General features: G+C 41.2%; 1 protein-coding gene across 3 annotated transcripts in view; it reads right to left on the bottom strand.

The window, feature by feature from the left end:
* Positions 1–23,245, bottom strand: part of AOPEP (aminopeptidase O (putative)) — a 408,370-nt gene that overhangs the window by 181,436 nt on the left and 203,689 nt on the right. For all 3 annotated transcript variants that reach the window (XM_054031546.1, XM_054031548.1, XM_054031547.1), the window contains exon 15: positions 318–380. In XM_054031546.1, the coding sequence (XP_053887521.1) occupies positions 318–380 (63 nt within the window). The remainder of the gene's footprint in view (positions 1–317; positions 381–23,245) is intronic.

The following is a 23,245-nucleotide window of genomic DNA, read 5'->3' as shown; positions in this document are numbered from 1 at the left end:
TCTCTATTCTCTATTTCTTACAACCTGGGTTCAAACAACAGATTTATTTTCAGCCACCCACTCAACTGTTGTTCCTGAACAGCAACGCATGTTTTAAATGACCAGGTAGTTATTATTTAATAAATAATAACACACCTTAGATATTTATAAACACGTTTATATTCTCCTTTTATAAACATTAATTATTTTAAAGTAACACAGGAAGAAGGGATCAGGTGGGAAACCTGGCAGGAGGCAGCTTTGCAAGGACAGAGGTGAGAGGAGAAAACAGTAAACACGAATAATTAAGAGCTGCAAAATGAAAGCGTTCTCCTCACCTCATCATTCACTTGCCGGACTAATCGACACTGGTCCCAAGTCTGACACTCTTCCAGCAAAGGCTAACAGGGAAACAAAGTGCATGTTTATTCAGGTTTTCGAGATTGCCCCTTGTAAATAGGCTTCACTTTTTCCTGCTCCCTCCCCTCCAAATACAGCCTCCCTGATTTGATGCAAAACTTTGATCTCTCAGATTTCCCTGTGCACAGAAAAACCACAGGCTTTTTCCTCCCAGTCACTTACAAAAGTCTTATCCCTTTTTCGATTTGGGACGAGGGGGCGGTGGGGCTAAGAGTGTGGGTTTACCTTGATTTGAGATGTGCACTGAGATCCCACTTCGCTTCAGCAGCCCCCCGCTTGCTGCTTCCCACGGCCCACGCGGCCGGCATTTGTTATTTTGCTGTGGCTGCTGTCGGTTTGGTGAGTAGCACTGGCCAGTCTGTTTTGCATGTATTTATGTATTTTGTATTGTCCCTCTCTTCTCTGCGATGCATCCCCAGGCTGAGGGCGTGAGCCCTGCCTGCCTCTTTCAGTAGAGCAGCACTAGAGACCTCCTTAGGAAATGAAACACCTAAGGGGGTGCCCCTGCCCCTCCTCCCCCTGTGTTCCAGCCTCCGAGAGCTGAGACGGAGAGGAGGAGCCTGCCTTAAAGGTATAGAGACTGGAGTGCGCTGTTAACCCATCACATAAAGGTGTGGAGAGATTACAGCTCTTAATTTGTCCAGCACTGTGGCGCCACAATTCGATTTTTCCCTATGGAAACCTTTCCCTCCATAAAATATTTAAATGGTTAAATTCATTGTAGTGTCCTAAGCAGCTCCAGGACCTTTTGGATTCAAACTCCAGGATAAAGGATCATATATCTTAGAGATGGACCTGCGTATATGCATATGGGTGCAGATTCAAACTTCCTTAAAGTTATATGGGGTTTTGATATTGGGTGATCTGGTTTAGCTCATTATAAAGACAAGCACTGAGTCACGATTTCTGGATCCAGATCCAAACTATCCCAGCATTCTGCTGGCATTCAGAATGGGTGTTGTAGTTCAGCCCATTAGAGAGACAGAACCAATTTTCCCAAACATTTGGAGCCAGATCTGAACTACCTCAACGTTTTTGGGTGGTGGAAGAATCTCAGATACAGTGCTTCTGTTTGGACTGCTTCCTATCCTATTCTGGAGGAAGGTTTTCAGGTATTTTCTCCTCTGCCCACCGTAGGCCACAATTTCAATATTTAGAAATATAATTTCTTTGTCAAACATTAAAGTCCTCAAATATTGTTCTTATGATAAAGAAACTTTCTAATAGCCTTATTTCGAGGAACAGATTAGGACTCTATTAAATATTTAAGATAATTTTTCAATAGTTTTCTTTGACCTCAAAGGAATCCAAAATTATGTCAGGTGACTCTGGAGACTCTGAAGTGCATTTTTAAAGCAAGATCTGAGTTCCCTTTTTGCTTATAATCCTTCCATAGTATTAGTCATATCACAGCACAGCAAACTCCTCATTTAGGTCCCAATCCAGTAAATCATCTCTACCTCAGCAAAGATCTCAAGCAGATAGTTAAATTACGCATGGAATTTAACCACATATTTAGGTACTTTGCTAAATAGGGATGGACTTAAGCACATGTTTAAATGCTTTGCTGAACTGGTATCTTTAAGTCCAATGTGAATTCTGAGGAAAGGCAAAATCAAGCAACTTGGACCATAGAAAACACTGAAAATTCACAAGTTGGGATTTTGTTTATGCTTTCATAATTTTCAGTGTTAATACAACATGCAAAAAAGGGCGAATCTGTAAATTAATCACATCTGGTTCAATCAAAAAGATATTGGAAAGGTATTTTCAATCTTTTAAAAATAATTTTTACTTAGTGATATGTATAACAATTCCTTGAAAGCTTGAAATAGAAATCTGTGCTTTCTGAAAAGAAAAAGGAGCATCAAAGCATTTGTTTTAGCAAACCCTCCCACATATAGAATTAGATGGACTCTGCAAACAGATGTAAGTAAAGTAAGGCAGGTCAAATTAGTGCCTACTAAATCTTGACAGTATCCCTTTAACTTTATCACTTTCCTTAAAAAAAAAAAAAAAAAAAAAAGGTCTGTCCTACCCTTTTTGCTTTATTGCCACAACATCCTTCTTTCAAGATCAAAAGCTTCAGATCAAAGCCAAGATCAAACTCCAAACTTTAAATAGAAGCAACTTTGCCATGAAGTATTACACAAAGAAGAACTTCTTAGAAGAGGTATCACAGTGGAAAATCTTATTTCAGCCCTTTTTTTCACACTCACAACAGGGCTCCTTCAAAAGTGCATTGACGTAGCATTTCTGTTTTGTAAAAATACAACAGGTTTGCCACTCTGAAAGCTGCCATAAAGTAACTCTTTAGCTTCCTGTGCATTCACATGGAGAAAGAATATTATATTGTGATTCAAAAATGTAAATGTAAATAAATGAAAATACATTCCTGGCATAAGTGCAACCACTTAAAAAAATCCAACAACCTTAGATCAGTTTCTGAGTTAGATCATCCCTTCCCACAGAGAAAGTTCTAGGAAGACAAGTGTCACAGGCATCAAGAAACTGAAGTTGTTCAAACAATCACACCTTCCCCACCATATGAGAGAGATTCTAAAGAAATGGATTTGCAGAGGAGACAATCTCCCAAACACGTAGATCCTGGAGATCCACCACGAGAAATAACTCTAGACATGCAAAGGCATGCAGGATGGCTCCCCTCTGCCCCCTAATGGCTGCATAGCCATTGAGGGGAACTCAACAGGAATTGTTGTTATTGTTTGTATTGCACTAGCACCTGGAGGGCCGAATAAGAAGTTGGGGTCCCATTGTGCTAGATGCTGTACATACCATAACTCAAGTAGCCTCTACCCCAACAAGCTTGCAATCTAAGCATAAGATAAGAGACAACACGTCAATATAACAAACAGAAGGACAAGCACAAGGTAACTGTAAAAGGATTATGATGAGAGTAATAAGTAATGGTCACAGCACGCCGGCTGTCTAGTCAACCATTAACTAGACTTAATGGTGCTTCAGACAGATTTAACTCCTTATCAGACTTGGAAATCCATAGATATAGTGAAAGATAGTGCGGTGGAGAACAGCTTGCCACCTGCTCTACTCCTTCATACCCCCACAATCGCATGCAGCTCCAGTGGAGGAGCTTCCACAAGATCCCAAAGAAAGAGAATTATTATTTGTATTGTGATAGCACATAGAAGCCCCAGTCATGGACCTGGATCCAACTAGGTTCTGTTACATACACAGTACAAAAAAAGACAGTTCCTGCCCAGCACTTAATTTGAAATGGAAGAGGTACCAGGGCTCCAACAATTAGGTGCTGGGCTCAAGCAATTTTTTTACTTTCATAACTGATGCTGCAAGCCCCAAGGTGCCCTGGCCATGAACTGCCAAGCTTAGAGGTGCCCAGGCTCAGCCCGGGCAAACCTGGCACAAATTAAATACTGTCCCTGCTCCAAAGACAGACCGATTCTGCAGACTTCCACCTACCCCTTTGCTGTGCCTCACGAAACTGACCTGCAAGATCTGAACCTCCTCCACCATCAGAAATGAAGGGGACAATCCAGTCCTATGTTTCATTTTTCAATTAGAAGGAAATACTCTCAAATCCCAAGCAGAGCTGTCCTACATAATGACAAGATTTGACACAATTACCCACCCATTTAAAAGCATGCTAGAATCCTTTGCACTTTCAGCAATATGATGAAAGCATAATTGGATTTTGATATATATGGATAGAGATGCAGCATTAAACCAACTGGGTGCAAAATGTCCCTAATATTCTGAAGCCTCCTGACAGCTGGTGGCTTAGCTTAAAAACCAGTGCTTAAAACCAGGCCTGAACCCACGCATAAAATGTACAATCAGGATGGTTTAGAACACTATAGGATACATCTGTATTGCAGAGGTTTGCTTAACTTTAAATGGAGATGGAGGAACTTGCTTTGAACTGTTCAAGCTGTGATTGCTACTAATGACATTTTCTGGATCAATAGAAGACTTTCATTGGCATGTACTTCCCTTTACATATTGTAACCACATTGTCTCCAGCTTCCACTTGTCTAGGATCTCTGATGCAGAAACATTCAATATTGATAAACTAAGAAGGTCATCCTATCTAAGGTGAACTCCATTTAAATGCTCTCTGACTTGTCAATAGTCTTCAGAGACTAGAAGACGTGGGGAGGAAAAGAACTGAAGAGGGAAGTGTAAAACTGTTTCCTGTAAATGAATTTCAGAAGATCTTTTGCAAAGTGGAAGAAAGGGACAGCTGGACCAGTTGAGTCCAACCTTCCAGCCTCATCTCTGGAGACCTGAGGTCTGATTTTCCTCTCAATTACCCCAATTCTTTATCAGCATTACAAATGTTCACAAGTACATTATACAAACAGTTATAAGAAGGTAAATAGATAAAGCTATAGCACACATACAGAAGAGACAGAGAGAGCTGTAAAGGTTTTAGAGTCACAATTCTGCAATGGCATCTACACTTTCAAGAGGATCTTGGTGAGATGCCCTGTAAGCTTGGAAGATATTTGGCTTCATCCTCCTAAAACACAAGATTTTGCATCCCTTGGTAGGATTCACCATATAATACCAAGACATCATTGAACTTCCAGTTTAATTCAAGTTCTGTGGAAGTAGAACTTTACTGTCCTGACTGCATTTAAAGGGTAAAATCCTGGTTTCAATGAAGTCATAGATGTTTTTTCATTGATGTCAGGAGTCAGGATTTCACCCCAAGTCTGTAATTGTTTTTCCAAGGCATGAATGGATTTGAGACAAAAAAAGACAATGACATTTTGACTAATTTAAAGTTGAAGATTAATTTCTCTTAAGAACAAAGGCAAGCTGTGGCCTCAGCACCAGCTGGTGTGGACTTCAGGCTCCTTGATGGAAAAAGGCCTAACATTCACAAACTCTCTACTCTAACTCGCACGATAGCCAAAACAAAAGCAAACTTTAGATTCAGAAAATACAAGGGATCCCTTACCCAATGGTTCACAAGGTAATTTAATAATAGTTTCAAATACTAAATTGAGGCTCCAGTGTTCCACTGGGCATTGGATTTAGGGGCTTTGAAACCATGTTGCTTTCAGAATTTGGTGTGACTGAAGAAGCAGGCTAGAACTGGAAAGGACGGGATGAATGGTACCCTTGGGCTGAGATTTCCAATGAACTACAGCTCAGACCACTATAAAAAATCAAAACGAAGAAGTCCAGAATATTTTATGTGGACTGTCTCAGGGGAGTTCAACTTTGACCTCATGCACCAAACATACCATGTCCTCCAAGTGTCCCTGTAAGCTTTGGTGGTGGAAGGTTTTCTGTATTTGAGATCAAGCACTCTTGAGCATATCCATATTCTGGGAGATATGATTGTTCAGATTCCATGCAGGGAGCTCAGATATTGTAAGTCCCTATGAACACCTGTGCCCTTCAAGAGACTCTTTGTTGTTGCTCTCTCTCACTGCTAGCATGATGTGACCAGTATCCTCCCTTGTGCACATTCCTATGTATATGTACCGCTTTCAGGCCAGATTTGCTCTTCCGGAAAATCCTTCTTCCTGTGCACTCATCTGAGGAGAAAGACAGAAGCCTGACAAAGCAGACAATGTTGTAAATGTATTTTCAAAACCCCTTCTAGAACACTCAGATCACCACCTTTAAAAATTCCCCTCCATATCTGTGTTACAAGCCATTTTATTAGTAGCCAGGCCATCTGAGAGAGGTTTCCCAGGTAGGGATGGATTGACATGTCTGCCTATTGAGCAATTATCCAAGACCTGATGAGGAAAAAAATTCTTGGCCATCTATGAGACAGATGAGAACTGTACTTGATGTGGCCTGTAATAGTAGTTTATAAAATGCTTGAATACCCTTCTCTCCTGAGCTTCATCAAGTCCCCTTACTACCAGAAGGGCAGGTGTATAGACATATTGGAGTTTCTTTGGAGTGGATGGGAAAGGCATTCCTTGTTAACATGGTCTTCTCTTGATGTCATGAGTGGCAGAGTATAGCTTCCTAATCAGGTGCAAGGAAAAGATACCTAACTCTGATTTACCCTATCAGAAGAAAATATGATCAATTGCTCACTAGTGAAAACATTCTTCATAAAAGGTCTGACACAGGTTGTTTTGGTTTGTCTGGGATAGCTCTCCCTCCCAATAGGCAAGTAGAAGAAGGAATATCTAGGCTTGGTTGACTATATGAATCAGTATCTCCCTTTAAAAAAAAAAAAAAAAAAAAAAAATTAAAAAAAAAAATGGAGATATCCCATCTCCTAGAACTGGAAGGGACCTTGAAAGGTCATTGAGTCCAGCCCCCTGCCTTCCTTAGCAGGACCAAGTACTGATTTTGGCCCAGATCCCCAAGTGGCCCCTTCAAGGATTGAACTCACAACCCTGGGTTTAGCAGGCCAATGCTCAAACCACTGAGCTATCCCTCCCCCCAGGGAGGATACCAGGATTCTGAGAATCCTTAGTATATTCAAGACTATTCAGGGTGCCAGTACACATGACCTGTAACTGGATAGAATGAGTTATCTGAGTATGAAGTTGTGCTGCAGCGACTTTGGTAAGAGGCATGGACTCAGTTGCTGGAATCCCTTGCTAACTAGGTGTTAATCTTGGACTGAATCCAGGCCAGATGAGTCTAGGTGCTGTCTATCCACTGGATGTGGTGTGACAGACCTGTACCCTTGCTTTCAATGGGTTTTCAGGAAGCCTTTTGTGAAAGCATACCATCAAAGCTACAATTGCAATTGAAGGTATGAGAACCAACATTAAAAGTATGGTCCAATTGAACACCTGCTGGCTCTCACATATCATTTGTGCCAGCCTCCAGGGATGGGACACAAACTGGAAAAATATGAAGTGGTCTCCATCTCTTTCACTGCAAAGACGCCTACACATGCTACACTAAGAGATTATTTTTGGTGTAGGATAGCACTTGAAGCCTTAATGATCTCTTGAAGGAGTTCAGAGACCTGGCAATGGTTGCCATAAAGAAACTTAGTCCAGACAGAAGTCTTCTTCCACAATTCATCTAGCCCAGTGGCCACAAAGACCTGTTAGCCCACATCTTACCAGGGGCTGGTAAAGCCATGCATTCAAAATGAAAGCTAGCAAACAAAGTTCAGGGTAATATAACACTGCACTGTGCAAAACATCTGTTTTCTCTCTAGGCACCACAAAATGAGGGAGATGGGAGAAAACTGCTAGCAGCCTCTTGGGGAGACTATCCCTTCATACAGGGAGTCACTGTCTCCTGTGGAGATGTATTTATCATTATTAAAAGAATCCCATGTTTTCTCTATGAATAGAAGTTGTCATCCCCTGAATCACCATCCTGACTATAGAGCACTATACAAAGTAGTGCCTAAGGAGAAGCCTGGGGCTAAATCTAAACCCAGAAAGATCTTGACACTGGCTGCATCAAAACTGTTGGCATCAGGGACACTGAGAAGACTAGTATCAAGGCCAGTGCATTATACACAGAGGGAGTTCACTCTCAAGAAGCAGACACCATCCTCAGCACAACAGCTCTCCAACTTCATCTAATTTAAAGTGGAATTTAAAGTGGATTCTGAGGTATCTTGGCACAGAGTGTGAACCAAGCATCAAAAACTGAGAACTTCAAGGCAGCTCCTCCAGTGGCCAGAGCATTAGAAGGGACACTCTCTGTTGAGAGCTCTGAATACAGTGGCAGGTTAATTGATCTCAATACCAAGATTGTCAGTTTCTGTCGGAAACTGAATGAGTCAGCAAGAAGATGATCAATTGCTGGCTCTCCCATTCATATTAAGTACAGGAAGCCCAAATGCAGTAGCAGGTAGAACTCAACAATTGGTCTCTCAGGCCTGGTCTACACTGGGAGAGTGTGGGGGGGAGAGAATCGATCTAAGTTACGCAACTTCAGCTACGTGAATAATGTAGCTGAAGTCGATGTACTTAGACCTACTCACCGCGGTGTCTTCACTGCAGTGAGTCGACTGCTCCCCCCCACCCCCCGTTGACTCCGCCTGTGCCTCTCACGGCGGTGGAGTACAGGAGTCGACGGGAGAGTGCTCGGGGAATCGATCTGGCAGGTAGTGTAGACATACCCTTAGTGGTGTACTCCACTGAGAGGGACCGGTCAGTTAGCAGCAGGCTGGAACTACATGGACATCACCACAATAGACATGGTATAAGTATATGTGTGTGTGTATATGTGTGTGTGCGCATTAGATATCCTTCCCCTGTGTCTTAATTTCTTCCACTTACAGATATTGCTTGTTAAAAACCTGGAATATTGGGACATTTCCCTCAGGGTTAAACCCTGAAAAATAGACACAAACACACACCTTTTAAATATTCTGGATCACTGGGGATGGATGCCCAGAGCTTTGGAAAGGTAGTGTTTTATTTTCCACACCTACAACTTCTACACCTCTACACTAAAAATAGCTGGCACATTATTTTCTAAAACAGCTCTTGATTTTTATTATTTTATATGCTGAAAAAAATGTCAAAAGAGATGGAAACACTTGAGTTATTCTAAACTTGAAAGATTTGGGCTATGTTTGGAGGGCTACTGCTATAATTATCCTAAAAGAAAAGCTGTTTGTTTTCAAGGTAACTCACACACTATTTAAGTCCTCTATGAATTGTTTCAGTTGGCCAAGGAAAACAATGGGCAAAGTAAGAATTAATTGGCTGCTAATCTCTGTGTTTTTCTTAGGATGCTTTTGCAAGCAATGGATTAAAATCAATGTTTAATGTTACACAGTCCCAGCTGTATCCATATTAGGAGAGCCTCAGTTCAAAATCTCTGCAAAAAAGGACCTGTCTTCCCTCTCTTTGCTATGTTTTCACCCTCTGCATATGTAGGTGGGAGAGTAGGAGCTTGGGAATGCGAATTTGATCCAGCACTGATCAGCCAGGCAGCAAACTCTTATTGTTTTTTAGATACCAAACATAACTAGGGATAAGCCCAGTCATTCTGCACATAACACAGCTTTTGTGCTCAGCAGTGCGATTAATAGAAAAGGGAACCACAAAGAGCTTTTAGAGCTTTATTAAACTTGTCATAAATAACATATTCTGATGCACAAACGTTAGGAATTCAGTTCACATTTATATTAGAAATGAAAAAAATATTTAAAATAAACTTCCCCTTTAGGCCTTTTGCAATTGCTGATTCAGATTTATATACCTTTTTGTTCTCTGTTGTATATATACACCTCTACCCCGATATAACACGACCCAACATAACACAAATTCGGATATAACACGGTAAAGCAGCGCTCCGGGTGGGCGGAGCTGCACGCTCTGGTGGATCAAAGCAAGTTCAATATAACACGGTTTCACCTATAACTCGGTAAGATTTTTTGGCTCCCGAGTACAGCGTTATATCGGGGAAGAGGTGTATTATACTGTAAGAAAACCTAAAGGGAGAGACAAGAATCTTGCTGCTTCTGATTTATGTTAGAGGGATTATATTATATTTGAAGTTTTTAGCTGGTCACTAAACTGAAGCCAGTGATTTATACTAAGGAATCTCATTTAGTATATTTTTTGGCATAATAACATACTATTTCTTACTTCTCTAGCACTTTCTAATCAAGGATATGGAAACTGAGGCACAAAGAGGTTAAGGCCAACATTTTCAAACATGGCGCCTAAGTTGAACACCTAAATCTATATTAGGCATTTGATTTTCAGAGGTGAGGTGAACTCATTTATTAATCTAAATGAGTTTAGGTGCCTAACCTCAGCCACCATATTTGAAAATTTTAGCCTAAGTGATTGCTCAGGTCACATAGGGAGCCTGTGTTATAACCATTAATTAGATTCTGTGCATTAACCAAAAGACCCCTCTTTGATGTTATGCCCCATATTATTTACAGAAATATGCTTATGATATGAATATGGCATAACTATGATGTATTTGATGCAAGATGGGTCTTGTGAGATATCATTGGAAAGGTTATGATTTACTGAATGTGATTATCCAATTTGTATTCATGTATCCTTTCTGTATCTGGAGTTAGGAATATTGATTATGTAACAATTACAAGTGTGGTTATACCTGGGGAACACCACCAGACAGTAAACTATCAGCCTGGATGGGCCATTAGGAAAGACAATGAGTCTTTGAAGATGCTGATTGCCCATCTTCCTGTAGTTCCTTCCTGTGGACATTACAAATAAGTCTTGTCTCATGGTTGCTTTAACACTGCAAGGTCATGTGATGATGTCACTTGGTACAAAATACCATCTTGGAAACTGCTGGTACTTTTCCACTGAAGAAGGGGAGTGGGGATCAAACAGGGAAACAAAAGATTCCTGCCTTATGTAAATTCTATTTAAGGCTGGAGAGTGAGTTATTCAAGATCACTGGTTCTTCACTGAATCCCTACCCAGGATGACTGCTGTAAACATCCAAGACTGATCTGGGAAGAAAGGACTTGGACCCAGGCTGAGACAGGGGTCTAGCCTATGAAGAGAAATTTCTGGAACTCCAAGCTGCAGAAACTTTGCAACCTGCCTAAAACAACATTTAGGGTGAGAAATTACTATTTGTAACCAGTTTCTTTAGTGAATTCAGCTTAGGGTGCATGTTTGTTTATTTTGCTCAGTAATCTGCTTTGTTCTGTTTGCTATTCCTTATAATCACTTAAAATGTACCTTTTGTAGTTAATAAACTTGTTTCTTGTTTATTCTAAAACCCAGTTTGTGCAATTCATAACAGGGGGGGGGGCAAAAAGCTGTGCATATCTTCCTCCACATTGAGAGAGGGGGCAAATTTCATGAGTTTATGCTATATAGATCTCTATACAGCACAAGACAATATAATTTTTGGTTTATACTCCAGAGGAGGTATGCACCAGAGCGCTGTGAAATTCCCCGAGCTGAGCCCTCCCACACAGAGCTGATTGCAGACTCTGTGTGATTATACAGGGCATGTCCCTGCCTGTGTGTGTGCTGGAAAGGGGGGCTTGAGAGCCTCACCCAGCAGCAGAGTGTCTGTGTGTGGGGGGGGGGAGAGATCCAGGCGGGATCAGTGGGACCCCAGCACATCAGGTGGCACTCCCGAAAGGGGGGCCAACCCATCACATCCTCCTCCATACATCATTTTCTATTATAAAATCATATGCAATAATGATCAGAATACAGCACAGAATCAAAATCGCATACTATTTGAAATTTCTCCAAAACCACACAAGATTTTTTTAAACTGTGTGTGATATAACATACATCTTAACACTCTAAAATTCAAGTCTGGGGCATTTTTATATTTAATCATTTATAATTATGTCTAAACCACTCCATAAACAAAATATGTCCATTTCTGGATCCTACCCTATTAGCACCTTAAGTATAATTGGTAGAAACATGTAAGTGAAATTCATAAAATTGATATGTGAAGAACCATCTTTAATTCAGATCAATGTAAGGCTTACCTACAAAATTAACATTGACTATAGTACACTTTATAGAATGATAACTTGCCCAATATAAAATAATATTGCCTGCATCAAATTCTTCATACAGTTAATTGACTTGGTTATTGTCTTCATATCCCTTTAAAGGGCATGATCAAAAGTAACAGTGTATAGAAACATTCTGTTTGCACAATCTATCTTGGTCTGTTTCTGTTCATGATTCATCTGGATCTATGCACCTTACAATATGCTACAGTTTGTTTCAGTGCACTTCTATACATCACAAAATCTCATCCTCCTGAGTTTTATTTAGACTGCTGAAAATGAGATGGAGTGTTGACAGAACTACTAATTTCTGAAATGACAGACCACCGATGAATTTTATTTTTAAAGGTTTGTCTCATCCTTGTTATTATTAGAGATTCAACTAGCCCAATTATTGTATTGACCTATGCAAATTTAAATACATTAAGAACATTTTAAGGATCATTTAATTTTCCACTCTGCAGACAGGTTAATAACCCAAGGTGACCATTATTCTTGAGGGCAGCTATCTATTTTTCAAACGATATCTATCACCAAGCATAAGTATTTTTCACATATAAGTTAGCAATTAAGCTTTCTTCAGATTATGTCTCAAATATCAATTATATACTCTGCAGTGATCTGAAAATCCATGCACACGTCTCTGTGTTCTGTTAGGCCAAAAAATAGTTTGAGGTGAGTTATGTAGCAAGTTTGAGCATTAAAGCAACAGCATGTTATTCTTGTGACCAGTACTCACCACAAGATTTGAAATTAATCTAACAGAGTCACTAGTCATCTTCATGGAGTGAAAAAAAATCTAAAAACCCTATGCCAAATTATGGGGTTGAATAAACTTTGTCTACTAAGCAGAAGTCCATATTGCCAATGCCTACTCATGTACCTGACTTGCACAAATGGAGAGGATTTCAGTTGTTTGTTGCCTTCCCCATCAAATACTTACAAATATCACATTCAGACAGAAATCTCAGAGATAAGACATGACAAGAAATACCAAGGATTAAGTTACATAGTTCAGTAGAAACACTGACCCTGAAGGAGTTACTTCTTTGCTGAATGCCTGTCTATACACACTGTAAACCTTAGATAAACAAATGATAACTATCTTCTAGAGGTGTAAGAGGAGCACTCCTTTCTAATGACATTTGGATTTGGTCAGTTTGTTAGTAATTGACTGTTAACTACTAATTTATGATGCATCATCTATGCAATCTATCCTAAGAGCCCCTTAGTCATCATTCTCTCTTAGTAATAGGAAACAGGAAATCTATAAAGTTTGTAAGTGGGACAACAGCCAGGAACTCTCCTTAGTAATAACCTATTATCCATAGTAAATAAAGGTGTTGCTGTAACATCCCCCAAAAGTTTATAAAACCAATAAAAGACATTTCTTACATTGATTTTTGGCATTTCACAAATTATATTTTTCCTGGATTATTTAATTGGCTCATGAAGTTTGGCCCTCAGATCTCCAATAACCCTAATCATCCAGTTCACTTTCTACATCAAACTGGACAGTCTAAGAGCCAGCCAGATACAAAACCAGACACTTGCTGAAATAATCCAAAAGATGGGGTTTAAATGACAGATTATGCATAGAAGCCCATATAATTGTGAATGCTACTGAAAAGCATTTTCAACCAAGAATCAAAACCAGCAGAGGAAAAAGGAAATAAAGGTTTAAAAAGACGAAAACAAACATGGCACAACTCTTAATAGTCTCTAGGAGGAGTTTATGTCCAGTTGTTCATTCAGAATTAGTGTCCCTATTCTACCACTCATGCGGCGAAGTGCATACTGGAAAGTAGAGCAAATGTGGAATTAAGTCCTAAATAGGAACAGAAAGAGACAAGCTGGGCAAGAGGGTGGGGGAGCAGGAAGAAGAGTACTGTCAACTCATGCAATCTGATTGTGGTATTTGCTGTTTTGGACACTGTTTTGTTAGCAACGAGTGAAGCCGAATGCAGGATAAGTTGAACAAGTAGAATTGTATTAGATTCCATGCATGCTATGTCTACATAGCTGTGTTTCTTCTAGCCTAACTCCATTAGTTTCTCAGTTCCCCTGCTGTTTCACCCATAACAGTTCCTCTAGGGAACATGGGCCCTCTGGCTCTGGCCCAGGCCTACACTTAAAATTTAGATCAAGCTAACTATGTTGTTTAGGGGTGTGTAAAAATTCACACCCTCAGCGCCACAATTAAGTTGACCCACCCACTGGTGTAGACACAGCCAGGTCAACGGAAGAATTCTTCCATAGACCTAGTTACCACTGCTTGGGGTGGTGGATTACCTACATTGACAGAAAAGCTCCTTCTGTCACTGTAGGAAGTATCTACACTACGGCGCTACAATGGCATAGCTATAGAGCTACAGCTGTGCCACTGTAGTGCTTATAGTGTAGACATAGCCTCTAGTTCCACTGATCATGATTCAGCCACAGGTCACGTAGTCTTGTGATTACATACAAATTTCAAATTTAATTTAAGGAACACATATCACCACTTTAATATATCTGGTTCAAGTACTAATGGAAAACGTGTCATGAAAGAGCATATTGGCTACATATTTTGACTGAGAAAGAGATATTTTAATTTAATGTGACACTGAGGAAGATCACTTCATCATGAAAGAGCAATTTAGAAGAGCACTCATAGTATCTTACCAATAAATAATGGTATTTTTCCTATACTAAGAAAGAATTCAATTTCAACAGGGACAGGAGAAAATGTAGACAAATTGGAGGGCGTTCAGAGTAGTGCGCAAAGCAAAGGGGTTTAGGGATCATCTTATATATTAGTTGGCTAAACAACAGCTAAGGAGAGTTGAGGGTGGGTAAAGATAACTGTTTATATATATATTTTAAAGCATTACTTATTTAGGGAGGAATAAGAAGTTCTAAGTAGAGTAATCAGATTACAAAGAAAAAAATGCGACAACTATAGGAAAATCTTCATTGACAACAAGCTCTATTAGATTGTAGTCCTAAGAAAGGTGTGGAAGCCCCATCACCTAAGACATTTAAAACTAGACATGATAAAAACACAAGAAAATATGCTTTAGAGAGCAATCCAGTAATGTCAGAGGTGGTGGGGGGTGTTGAGTGGTCTTATAGGTGCTTTCCAGCTCTAAGAGCTGCTGAGCGCTTCTCATTCCACTACATGTCAGCTTAACTCATTGACCAAAGTTAAGGGTGTTAAGTCATTATTAGCCTAGCACAGGATGAAAAGCTGCTACAATCCTGTGGTGAGTCACTTCTGAAACTTCAATACATCCTGAAGGCTGCTGATTCTTGATCTGATAAGTGGCAAATTCAACAAATGCAATACGTTGACCTTATTTAACACAGCCATGGTATGTTTCTGGAAAAAAATTATTCAGAAAATGAGTGGGTACTGCAGAAATATGTACATTCATCACATGTACTCTATTATGTTGTTTTGTAGCCAGAAGATAGTCATGCTGTTCTGTGTAATTCTTCCACATCAGAAAGGATAGGCCAGTCATTACAACACATCCTCTGTTATAAAACTCTTGATTTACACAAGTGCATGTGAGATCAGAAACTAGTGGTTACAAATTGGAGAAAGCACAGAATTACTTTATTATGGGTGAGACAAGGTCATTGAGGTAATATCTTTTATTGGACCAACTTCTGTTAGTGAGAGCAACAAGCTTTTGAGCTTACAGAGCTCTTCTTCAGGTTTTATTATGGGTGTAATTCTAATGGAGATTTACTAGTATTCAAGTTTTGCTAGTTATATTTTACATGAATATAATGCCAAATCTCTGTGGTTCTGTGCAAAGAGTGTAGGGGCAGGATTTGGGATAGCATGCTGGTTGTAGGCCAATGGCAGAAATAGAGAATCTTCCACTACACAAATTTCCAGTTCTCTGCTTCATTGCAGAGAATTGTAAGGGATACAAAAGGCTAATTCTTCCAGTGGGATGAAGACACCTCAATAGGGCCACATCCACAGCCTGGTATTCATCCCTCTTCACCACTTGCACAACTACCCAGCCGAGTTGTGCAAGATGGACACTGGCATGATGATTTTGAATAGGGAAAAAAAGTAATCTCTGGAGATGCTTCTTGGATGTGTAATAACAAACTCCATAGAATATCAAGTGCCTGTAGGTTGTATATTAGGATAATCCAGGAGAAAAAAATCTTAAACCCATTTTAGTGGATAATACTATAAACTACCTGGGATAGTGAAGTCTTTTTGTAATCTTCTCTGTATTCTGTGGCTGATGTGGGTTTCCTGAATGGAAACCATCAAAAGATAAAAAAAAAAAAATCAAATAAACTGGCAACAACTAGATCCACTATCAAAATTATAAAACACATGGAAGAAAGATGAAGGAGCCATTTTACTAATTCAGAATAAGCAGTAGGACAAAAACTGCCCCTGGACTACTAGAAGTTGGAAGCAGTGCCAGATGTGGCTGGAAAAGTAGTTTCCCCCATATTTGCAATACAGCTTTAGATTTTATGTATGACCATAATATTTTGATAATTTGGGCATTCTCAATGTTTCTTCCAAATAAATATCTACTGATGCATTATATGTTTTATCCTGGGTGATGTCAAACTCTCTAATATGATCTATTTAATATTATCAGCAGCACTGCTGGCTTTTTCATGCTTGCAGTGGGAACTTAGAGCTGGAACACTCAGAACTTTGTGGAGCTCTCAGATTATCAGGTTTATGAATGACTTTAAATATTACACTGTATTTCATGGTTTTTAATATTGTGTTGGCAAAATAAAAATTAAAAGCAGAATTGGGTCAGATTGTGAGATAATTACGTAGCCAGAATCGGGGGCAATTGGCACGTCCTGGTGGTGAGAGTCACAAACTCCCTCTTGATCCCTTTAGTGCTCATGGGAGGGATTAAACTGCTCTGAGCCTATAACCATTCCAGCAGTACATACTACCTGACAGTCTGGAGCAGCGTTGTCACCCAGTCCATTGGGGCTGGTGGGAATGGAACTTTAGTTCCACCCATCCATATGAAAGGGAACATTACAATTCTACAGAGCCTGCTTCCCTTCTGTGCTGCTACCCATGATGCATGTAGCCAACACAAGGATATAAGGGGGTGGTTGTGTCCCCTTATAGCCCTGTGCCAGCACACTAGCCAGGCTACAATTTGCCCAAAAATGAAAACTGTCTAAACAACTACTAAATCAGTTACAAGCTACTAACATCTTGTGAAATGCTGAATACCCTCAGATCCCTTGACTTCCGTGTGAATTGAGGATCCTCAACTTGCAGAATTGACCTCTCAATAAATAAGGTGTCCAATTCACTGAATGACAGGAACTCCAGCTTCTTTCACTAAAGTGGAAACCAGTTCCTGCAAGAGCGTGAGAACTGCTGAAGGCAAAAAGGGTTAATCATCAAAAAAGTTATTGATGGAAAAGAGTAAGAGCGGGAAGGGGTCAGTGTGCTGTTCTCAAAGGAAGAAATAATAGTAAACCAGTATCATTTTAGCTGACGCTGTTGTTTTTTACAGAACATTTGAAATCTTTTTGGTCTTTAAAGACAACCTATAGTAATTTAGACTCTGCTGGATTTGTAAATATTTTTATCACAGGTTTTGCCTATGTAGACCCTTGCACCAGATACTGAAATGACTTGCTAGCAGTGCTGGGTATTCTTAACTAGTTAGGAAGACATATGCAGCTCAATTTTCACATCAATCCGAAGTATTATAGATTTCTTTTCCTTCATTTTACTCCCCACCTTTTTCCATAATTTTTGGTGTCACATTCAGAACAATCCCTTACAGTGATGGATAAAGTAAAAGTCCCACAAACCAATTAGTGGCTGATTATTGGTGTGCCGACTCAATGGCACACAATTAACAACACTTTTTTCTCCTTCCATCAGGATAACTGTTCTAAAAAGCAACCTTCTTGTTTACTGTATGGAATTCGAAACTCAGCTAACTATGCCTGCTGTTATTCCTAACCTAAAGATCAAGTCATGATCCTTTACAGCAAATTTTGCAGAAGAGTCTGCAAAGTCACTGGCTTGGTACCATGCCTAAAGTTTCTACATAATGCTCTCTAAATTAACTGACAAGAAACTTTGTTAATGCAGATTTAAAACTTGCCCAGTGGTGCCTCCTGCTCTTCCAAAAAATTGAGTTCAGCTCTGATAACCAGGAAATAAAGACTTAAGGTATGTGCTACCTCCACAATGCAACCTTAACTCTGCCCCATGGAGCTGGCAATAGCCATTGGGAATGGTTCAGTATAGCTACTGTCATAAGTTGACACGAAGAAACAAAGGGTACGTCTATACTTACCCATTGGTTCGGCGGCAAGCAATCTATTTTCTGGGATCGATTTATCGTGTCTTGTCTAGATGCGATAAATCGATCCCGGAAGTGCTCGCCGTCGACGCTGGTAATCCTGCTCCACGAGAGGAGTAGGCGGAGTCGACGGGGGAGCCTGCCTGCTGCGTGTGGACCTGCGGTAAGTACCTTTAAGTACGAACTAAGATATTTCGACTTCAGCTGAAGTTGCGTATCTTAGTTCGAACTGGGGGCTTAGTGTGGACCAGCCCAAAGAGAATGTGCCATTGTTTGCACTGTGTTTGAAAGATATGAATTCCAGTATGTATCTGCATGCTCTCCAGCTGTGTTCACGTTAGGCCGAGTTGTACTGAAAGTTAGAGGGATTAGTTAGAGCAGGCGGGAAAAACAATAACAGAAAATGTGGAAATAGCAGAAGTGCTAAATGACTTTTTGGTTTCAGTTTTCACCAAAAAGATTAGTAGCGACTAGATGTCTAACATAGTGAATGCCATTGAAAATGAGGTAGGATCAGAGGCTAAAATAGGGAAAGAACAAGTTAAAAGTTACTTAAACAAGTTAAATGTCTTCAAGTCATCAGGGCCTGATGAAATACATCCTAGAATACTCAAGGAGCTGACTAAGGAGATATCTGAGCCATTAGCAATTATCTTTGAAAAGTCATGGAAAATGGGAGAGATTCCAGAGGATTGAAAAAGCACAAATATAGTGCCAATCTATAAAAAGGGAAATAATGACAACCGAGAGAATTACAAACCAGTCAGCTTAACTTCAGTACCCAGAAAGATAATGGAGCAAATAATTAAGCAATCAATTTGCAAACATCTATAAGGTGATAAGTAACAGGTAGCATGGATTTGTCAAGAACAAATCTGTCATACCAATCTAATAGCTTTTTTTGAGTCTTGTAGATTAGGGGGAAGCGGTAGATGTGGTATATCTTGACTTTAGTAAGGCTTTTGATACTGTCTCATACAGGGCCGGCTTTAGGCCGATTCGGCTGAATTGGGCCCCGCGCTAAGAGGGCCCTGCGCCGCAGCTCTCCACCCTGCCCCCAGCTCACTTCCCCCTCCACCCCTCCCCTGAATGCTCCGTCCCCTGCTCCTCCCCCTCCCCTGCTTCCCGCGAATCAGAGGTTCGCGGGAAGTCTGAAAAGAAGCAGGGGTGGGCAGGCAGCACCAGATAACCCAGGGTGGTGGGGGGTGCAAGAAGAGCTCCGGGGAGGCACGGCCTAGTCCGGCCCCGGTTCCGGCCGAGTTCGCCCGCCCCCAGGAATCGGGCCCCGCTCTTGCTAAAGCTGGCCCTGGTCTCATAAACAAACTAGAGAAATAAACCTAGACGGAACTACTATAAAGTGGGTACATAACTGGTTAGAAAACCAGTGGTTATCAGTGGTTTACAATCAAGCTACAAGGGCATATCAAGTGGGGTCCTGCAGGGATCGGTTCTGGGTCTGGTTCTATTCAATATCTTCATCAATGATTTCGATAACGGCATAGAGAATACACTTTTAAAGTTTGCAGACTATACCAAACTGGGAGGGGTTTCTAGAGCTTTGGAGGACAGGATTAAAATTCAAAATGTTCTGGACAAATTGGAGAAATGGTCTGAAGTAAATAGAATGAAATTCAATAAGGACAAATGCAAAGTACTCCATTTAGCAAGGAACAATCAGTTGCACACATACAAAATGGGAAATGACTTGCCTAGGAAAGAGTACTGTGGAAAGAGATCTGGGGGTCATAGTGGATCACAGGCTAAATATGAATCAGCAGGAGTGTTGTAAGCAAGACACAAGAAGTAATTCTTCCGATCTACTATGCACTGATTAGGCCTCAACTGGAGTATTATGTCCAGTTCAGGGCACCACGTTTCAGGAAAGATGTGGACAAATTGGAGAAAGTCCAGAGAAGAGCAACAACAATTATTAAAGGTTTAGAAAACATGACGTACAAGGGAAGATTGAAACAATTGGGTTTGTTTAGTCTGGAGAAGAGACGACTAAAAGGGGGGGACATGATAACAGTTTTCAAGTACATAAAGGTTGTTACAAGGAAGAGGGAGAAAAATTGTTCTCCTGAACCTCTGAGGACAGGACAAGAAGCAATGGGCTTAAATTACAGGTTTAAAGGCTGGTTTAGGTTGGACATTAGGAAAAACTTCCTAACTGTCAGGGTAGTTAAGCACTGGAATAAACTGCCTAGGGACATTGTGGAATCTCCATCATTGGAGATTTTTAAGAGCAGGTTAGACAAACACCTGTCAGGGATGGTCTAGTTATTACATAGTCCTGCCATGAGTGCAGGGGACTGGACTAGATGATCTCAAGAGGTCCCCTTCAGTCCTACGATTCTATGATATGAGGAGAGATGCATATGTTCCTTGAGACATCAAGTATGTCTCATTTCAGTGCTGAGTTCTGCAGGTTGTATCAGTAGTGATGACAGGAGTAATCCTATCATAGGGATTGTCAGCAGCCTGGTGAAGGGACTGTACCATTTAGCAAGCCTGGAGTGATTTGCAAGGAGTAGACTCAGTATGAGCACAGACCAGGTGTAGATAGCTCCACTTTGCTACTCCTGACTTAAACCCAAGCTTTGCCTTAGCAAAGAGAAGAAGTTAAGAATTTGTCCTACAGTGCTCCTGTACACTGTTCCCTTAGTGTTCTGCAGCATCTACAAAGGCTGAGTGCAAGTATGTGTGTTAAAGGCATGTTGGAGCATGTCATGGAGTATTGGGGGACTCAGGGCCCTGCACCCCCGGCCTCCTGCGATTCACCATGACTCTCAGCCAGCCAGTAAAGCAGAAGGTTTATTTGGATGACAGGAATACAGTCCAAGACAGGTCTTGCAGGCACAGACAACAGGGCCCCCCTCAGTTAGGTCCAGCTTGGGGTCCAGGGCATCCCAGCCCACCCCCCCCTTTGGGGGGGGGGGGGGTCAGAGCCATCTCTGCCTCCCAGCCATCTCTCCAGCCCGCTTCCAGCCCTCTGCCTTCAGCGACCCCTCCCACAGCCTTTGTTCAGTTTCCCGGGCCCCGGAGTCACCTGGCCTCCAACCCCTTCCTGGGTTCTCATGTTACAAGCTCAAGTATGTTCCCTCGGGCAGACTCCCATCCCCCGATGCAGACCATCCTAGTCACACTCCCCTGTCAGCATTCACACACCCCAGCAAGAACAGTCCCAGTTCGTCACAGAGCATTGCTCAAAGAGGGCAGACTTAAGACTGTGTTGTGGAGATGGTGTGTATTTTAGCTGTGTATTTACTGGTTTTCAGAGGTTTGAATTCAGTTAGACTCAATGTTTTGGAAGGGCGCCAGGCACTCCCTGGACACCTTTATCTCTGTGTTAAAGTATTTTGTCAGTGAATTTCCTAGGTCTTTTAAAAAAAATCAAAAAAACAAAAAAGAGTTGTTTTTGTAGGAGATAGTGTTAAATTAGGGAAGTGTAGTTACCATGTGGGTTTGCAGGTGGAACTAAGGATAAGTTAAAGATGCTACATAGTTTATAAATCATCTTCCCCCCTCCTGTACTCTTTGCTGTAGTCGAATGGTGATAATGGTTGTGGTTTTTGAGTGTGGAGTTGTTGACAGGGAAGGGAGAGTAAACATGGATTATTTCACAATATTTTGAAAGTTTTATTTCATGTAAGTTACAGTAACTTTAAGTATGTGAGAGGAGACCAGTGTCAGTCTCTTCTTCTCAAATCACCTTGCCCCACCATCCTCCAAAGCAGATAAACCCACCCCCATCCAATATTTCCAGGTCCTCCTCCCTTTCCTGACCCTAAGTCTGCAGCTACAGCTTACTCTGAGCAGTATAGGAACATCAAAGAGGTGGGAAGTGGCCCAGTCATCTCAATTAGACATTCTTAGCTAAATGAGAATACCCAGTTGAGATGAATACAACCTCGAAACAAAAGTTCTGAAAGGTGTGCACTGATTCACTCATCTCATTGGCGACAAAGAGTCCTGTGGAACCTTATAGACTAACAGATGTATTGGAGCATAAGCTTTCGTGGGTGAATATGCTTGCGTCTGACGAAGTGGGTATTCACCCACGAAAGCTTATGCTCCAATACGTCTGTTAGTTTATAAGGTGTCACAGGACTCTGTCGCTTTTTACAGATCCAGACTAACATGGCTACCCCTCTGATACTTGTCATCTCATTGGGTGTTCTTATCTCCCCTCCCTTGGTTCCAGTGCTAGTGGCCAAACACCATGCACTGAGTAGGCCTGTTCTCAACTCCTCACCCAGTTTCAGCACAGTATGCTTGGTGAATGCCCTGAGCATGTTCTCAACTCCCAAATATGATTTCAGTGCTGCATACAGCACCAGGCACTGAACATCCCCATTCCATTTCCCACCCCAGTGTCTTCATTGTATGCCTCTGCCATGGATCTACCGTGTCTGTTTTCAGCTCTCGACTCACTCTCAGCAGTATGTGCTCATGCCACGCACTGAACTTGCTTCATCACTTTTCCCGTCATGGTCTCAGCACTGTGGGAACATATAATGAAGCAGGGAGAGAAATGCAGAGGGGGATAATAGAGATCTAGAGTTTGGGGAAAGACTGAAGCCTTCCTAGATCCCGCACTGCACAACTCTGACCTTCCTTCCTTTCTTCCTCGCATTCTCCTGTGCTGCTCTGCAACCACCCTTTCCCCCTAGGAACAGCTGCATCAAAGAGAAGGGTGAGCCTGGAGCCCTTTCCCCACTGCTGAAGTCAGCATGGGAAGGGAGGGAGTTCTGGGTTATTTCACTGATCAGGGAGCAATGGAGGAAAGGGGAGCCACTGACCCCCCTTCCTCAGCCTGGTGGAGATGCAACAGGGAGGAACTGTGGTGGGTAGAGGGTATCTGTAGGGGAGAGAGGGAGGGGGAGGAGGGCACAGATGGTTCCACTTCCCTTCCGAAGAGGAAGGTGCCCAATTTTTCCTCCTTATAGTTCTGGTGTCCATGTTTCTGAGCTCCTAGACAGCAAAAACCCTTAATCACTGAGGAACCAAAGCAAAACTACATTTTTCTTCATCAGAACTCTAGTCATTGAACTGGGTTTTCAAAAACATAGTGTTT

The sequence above is a fragment of the Malaclemys terrapin genome, chromosome 6 (genome assembly GCF_027887155.1).
Source record: "Malaclemys terrapin pileata isolate rMalTer1 chromosome 6, rMalTer1.hap1, whole genome shotgun sequence".
NCBI classification, from domain to species: Eukaryota; Metazoa; Chordata; order Testudines; family Emydidae; genus Malaclemys; species Malaclemys terrapin.
Note: the sequence above shows the minus strand (reverse complement) of the source record. Positions and strands in the feature narration are given on the sequence as shown.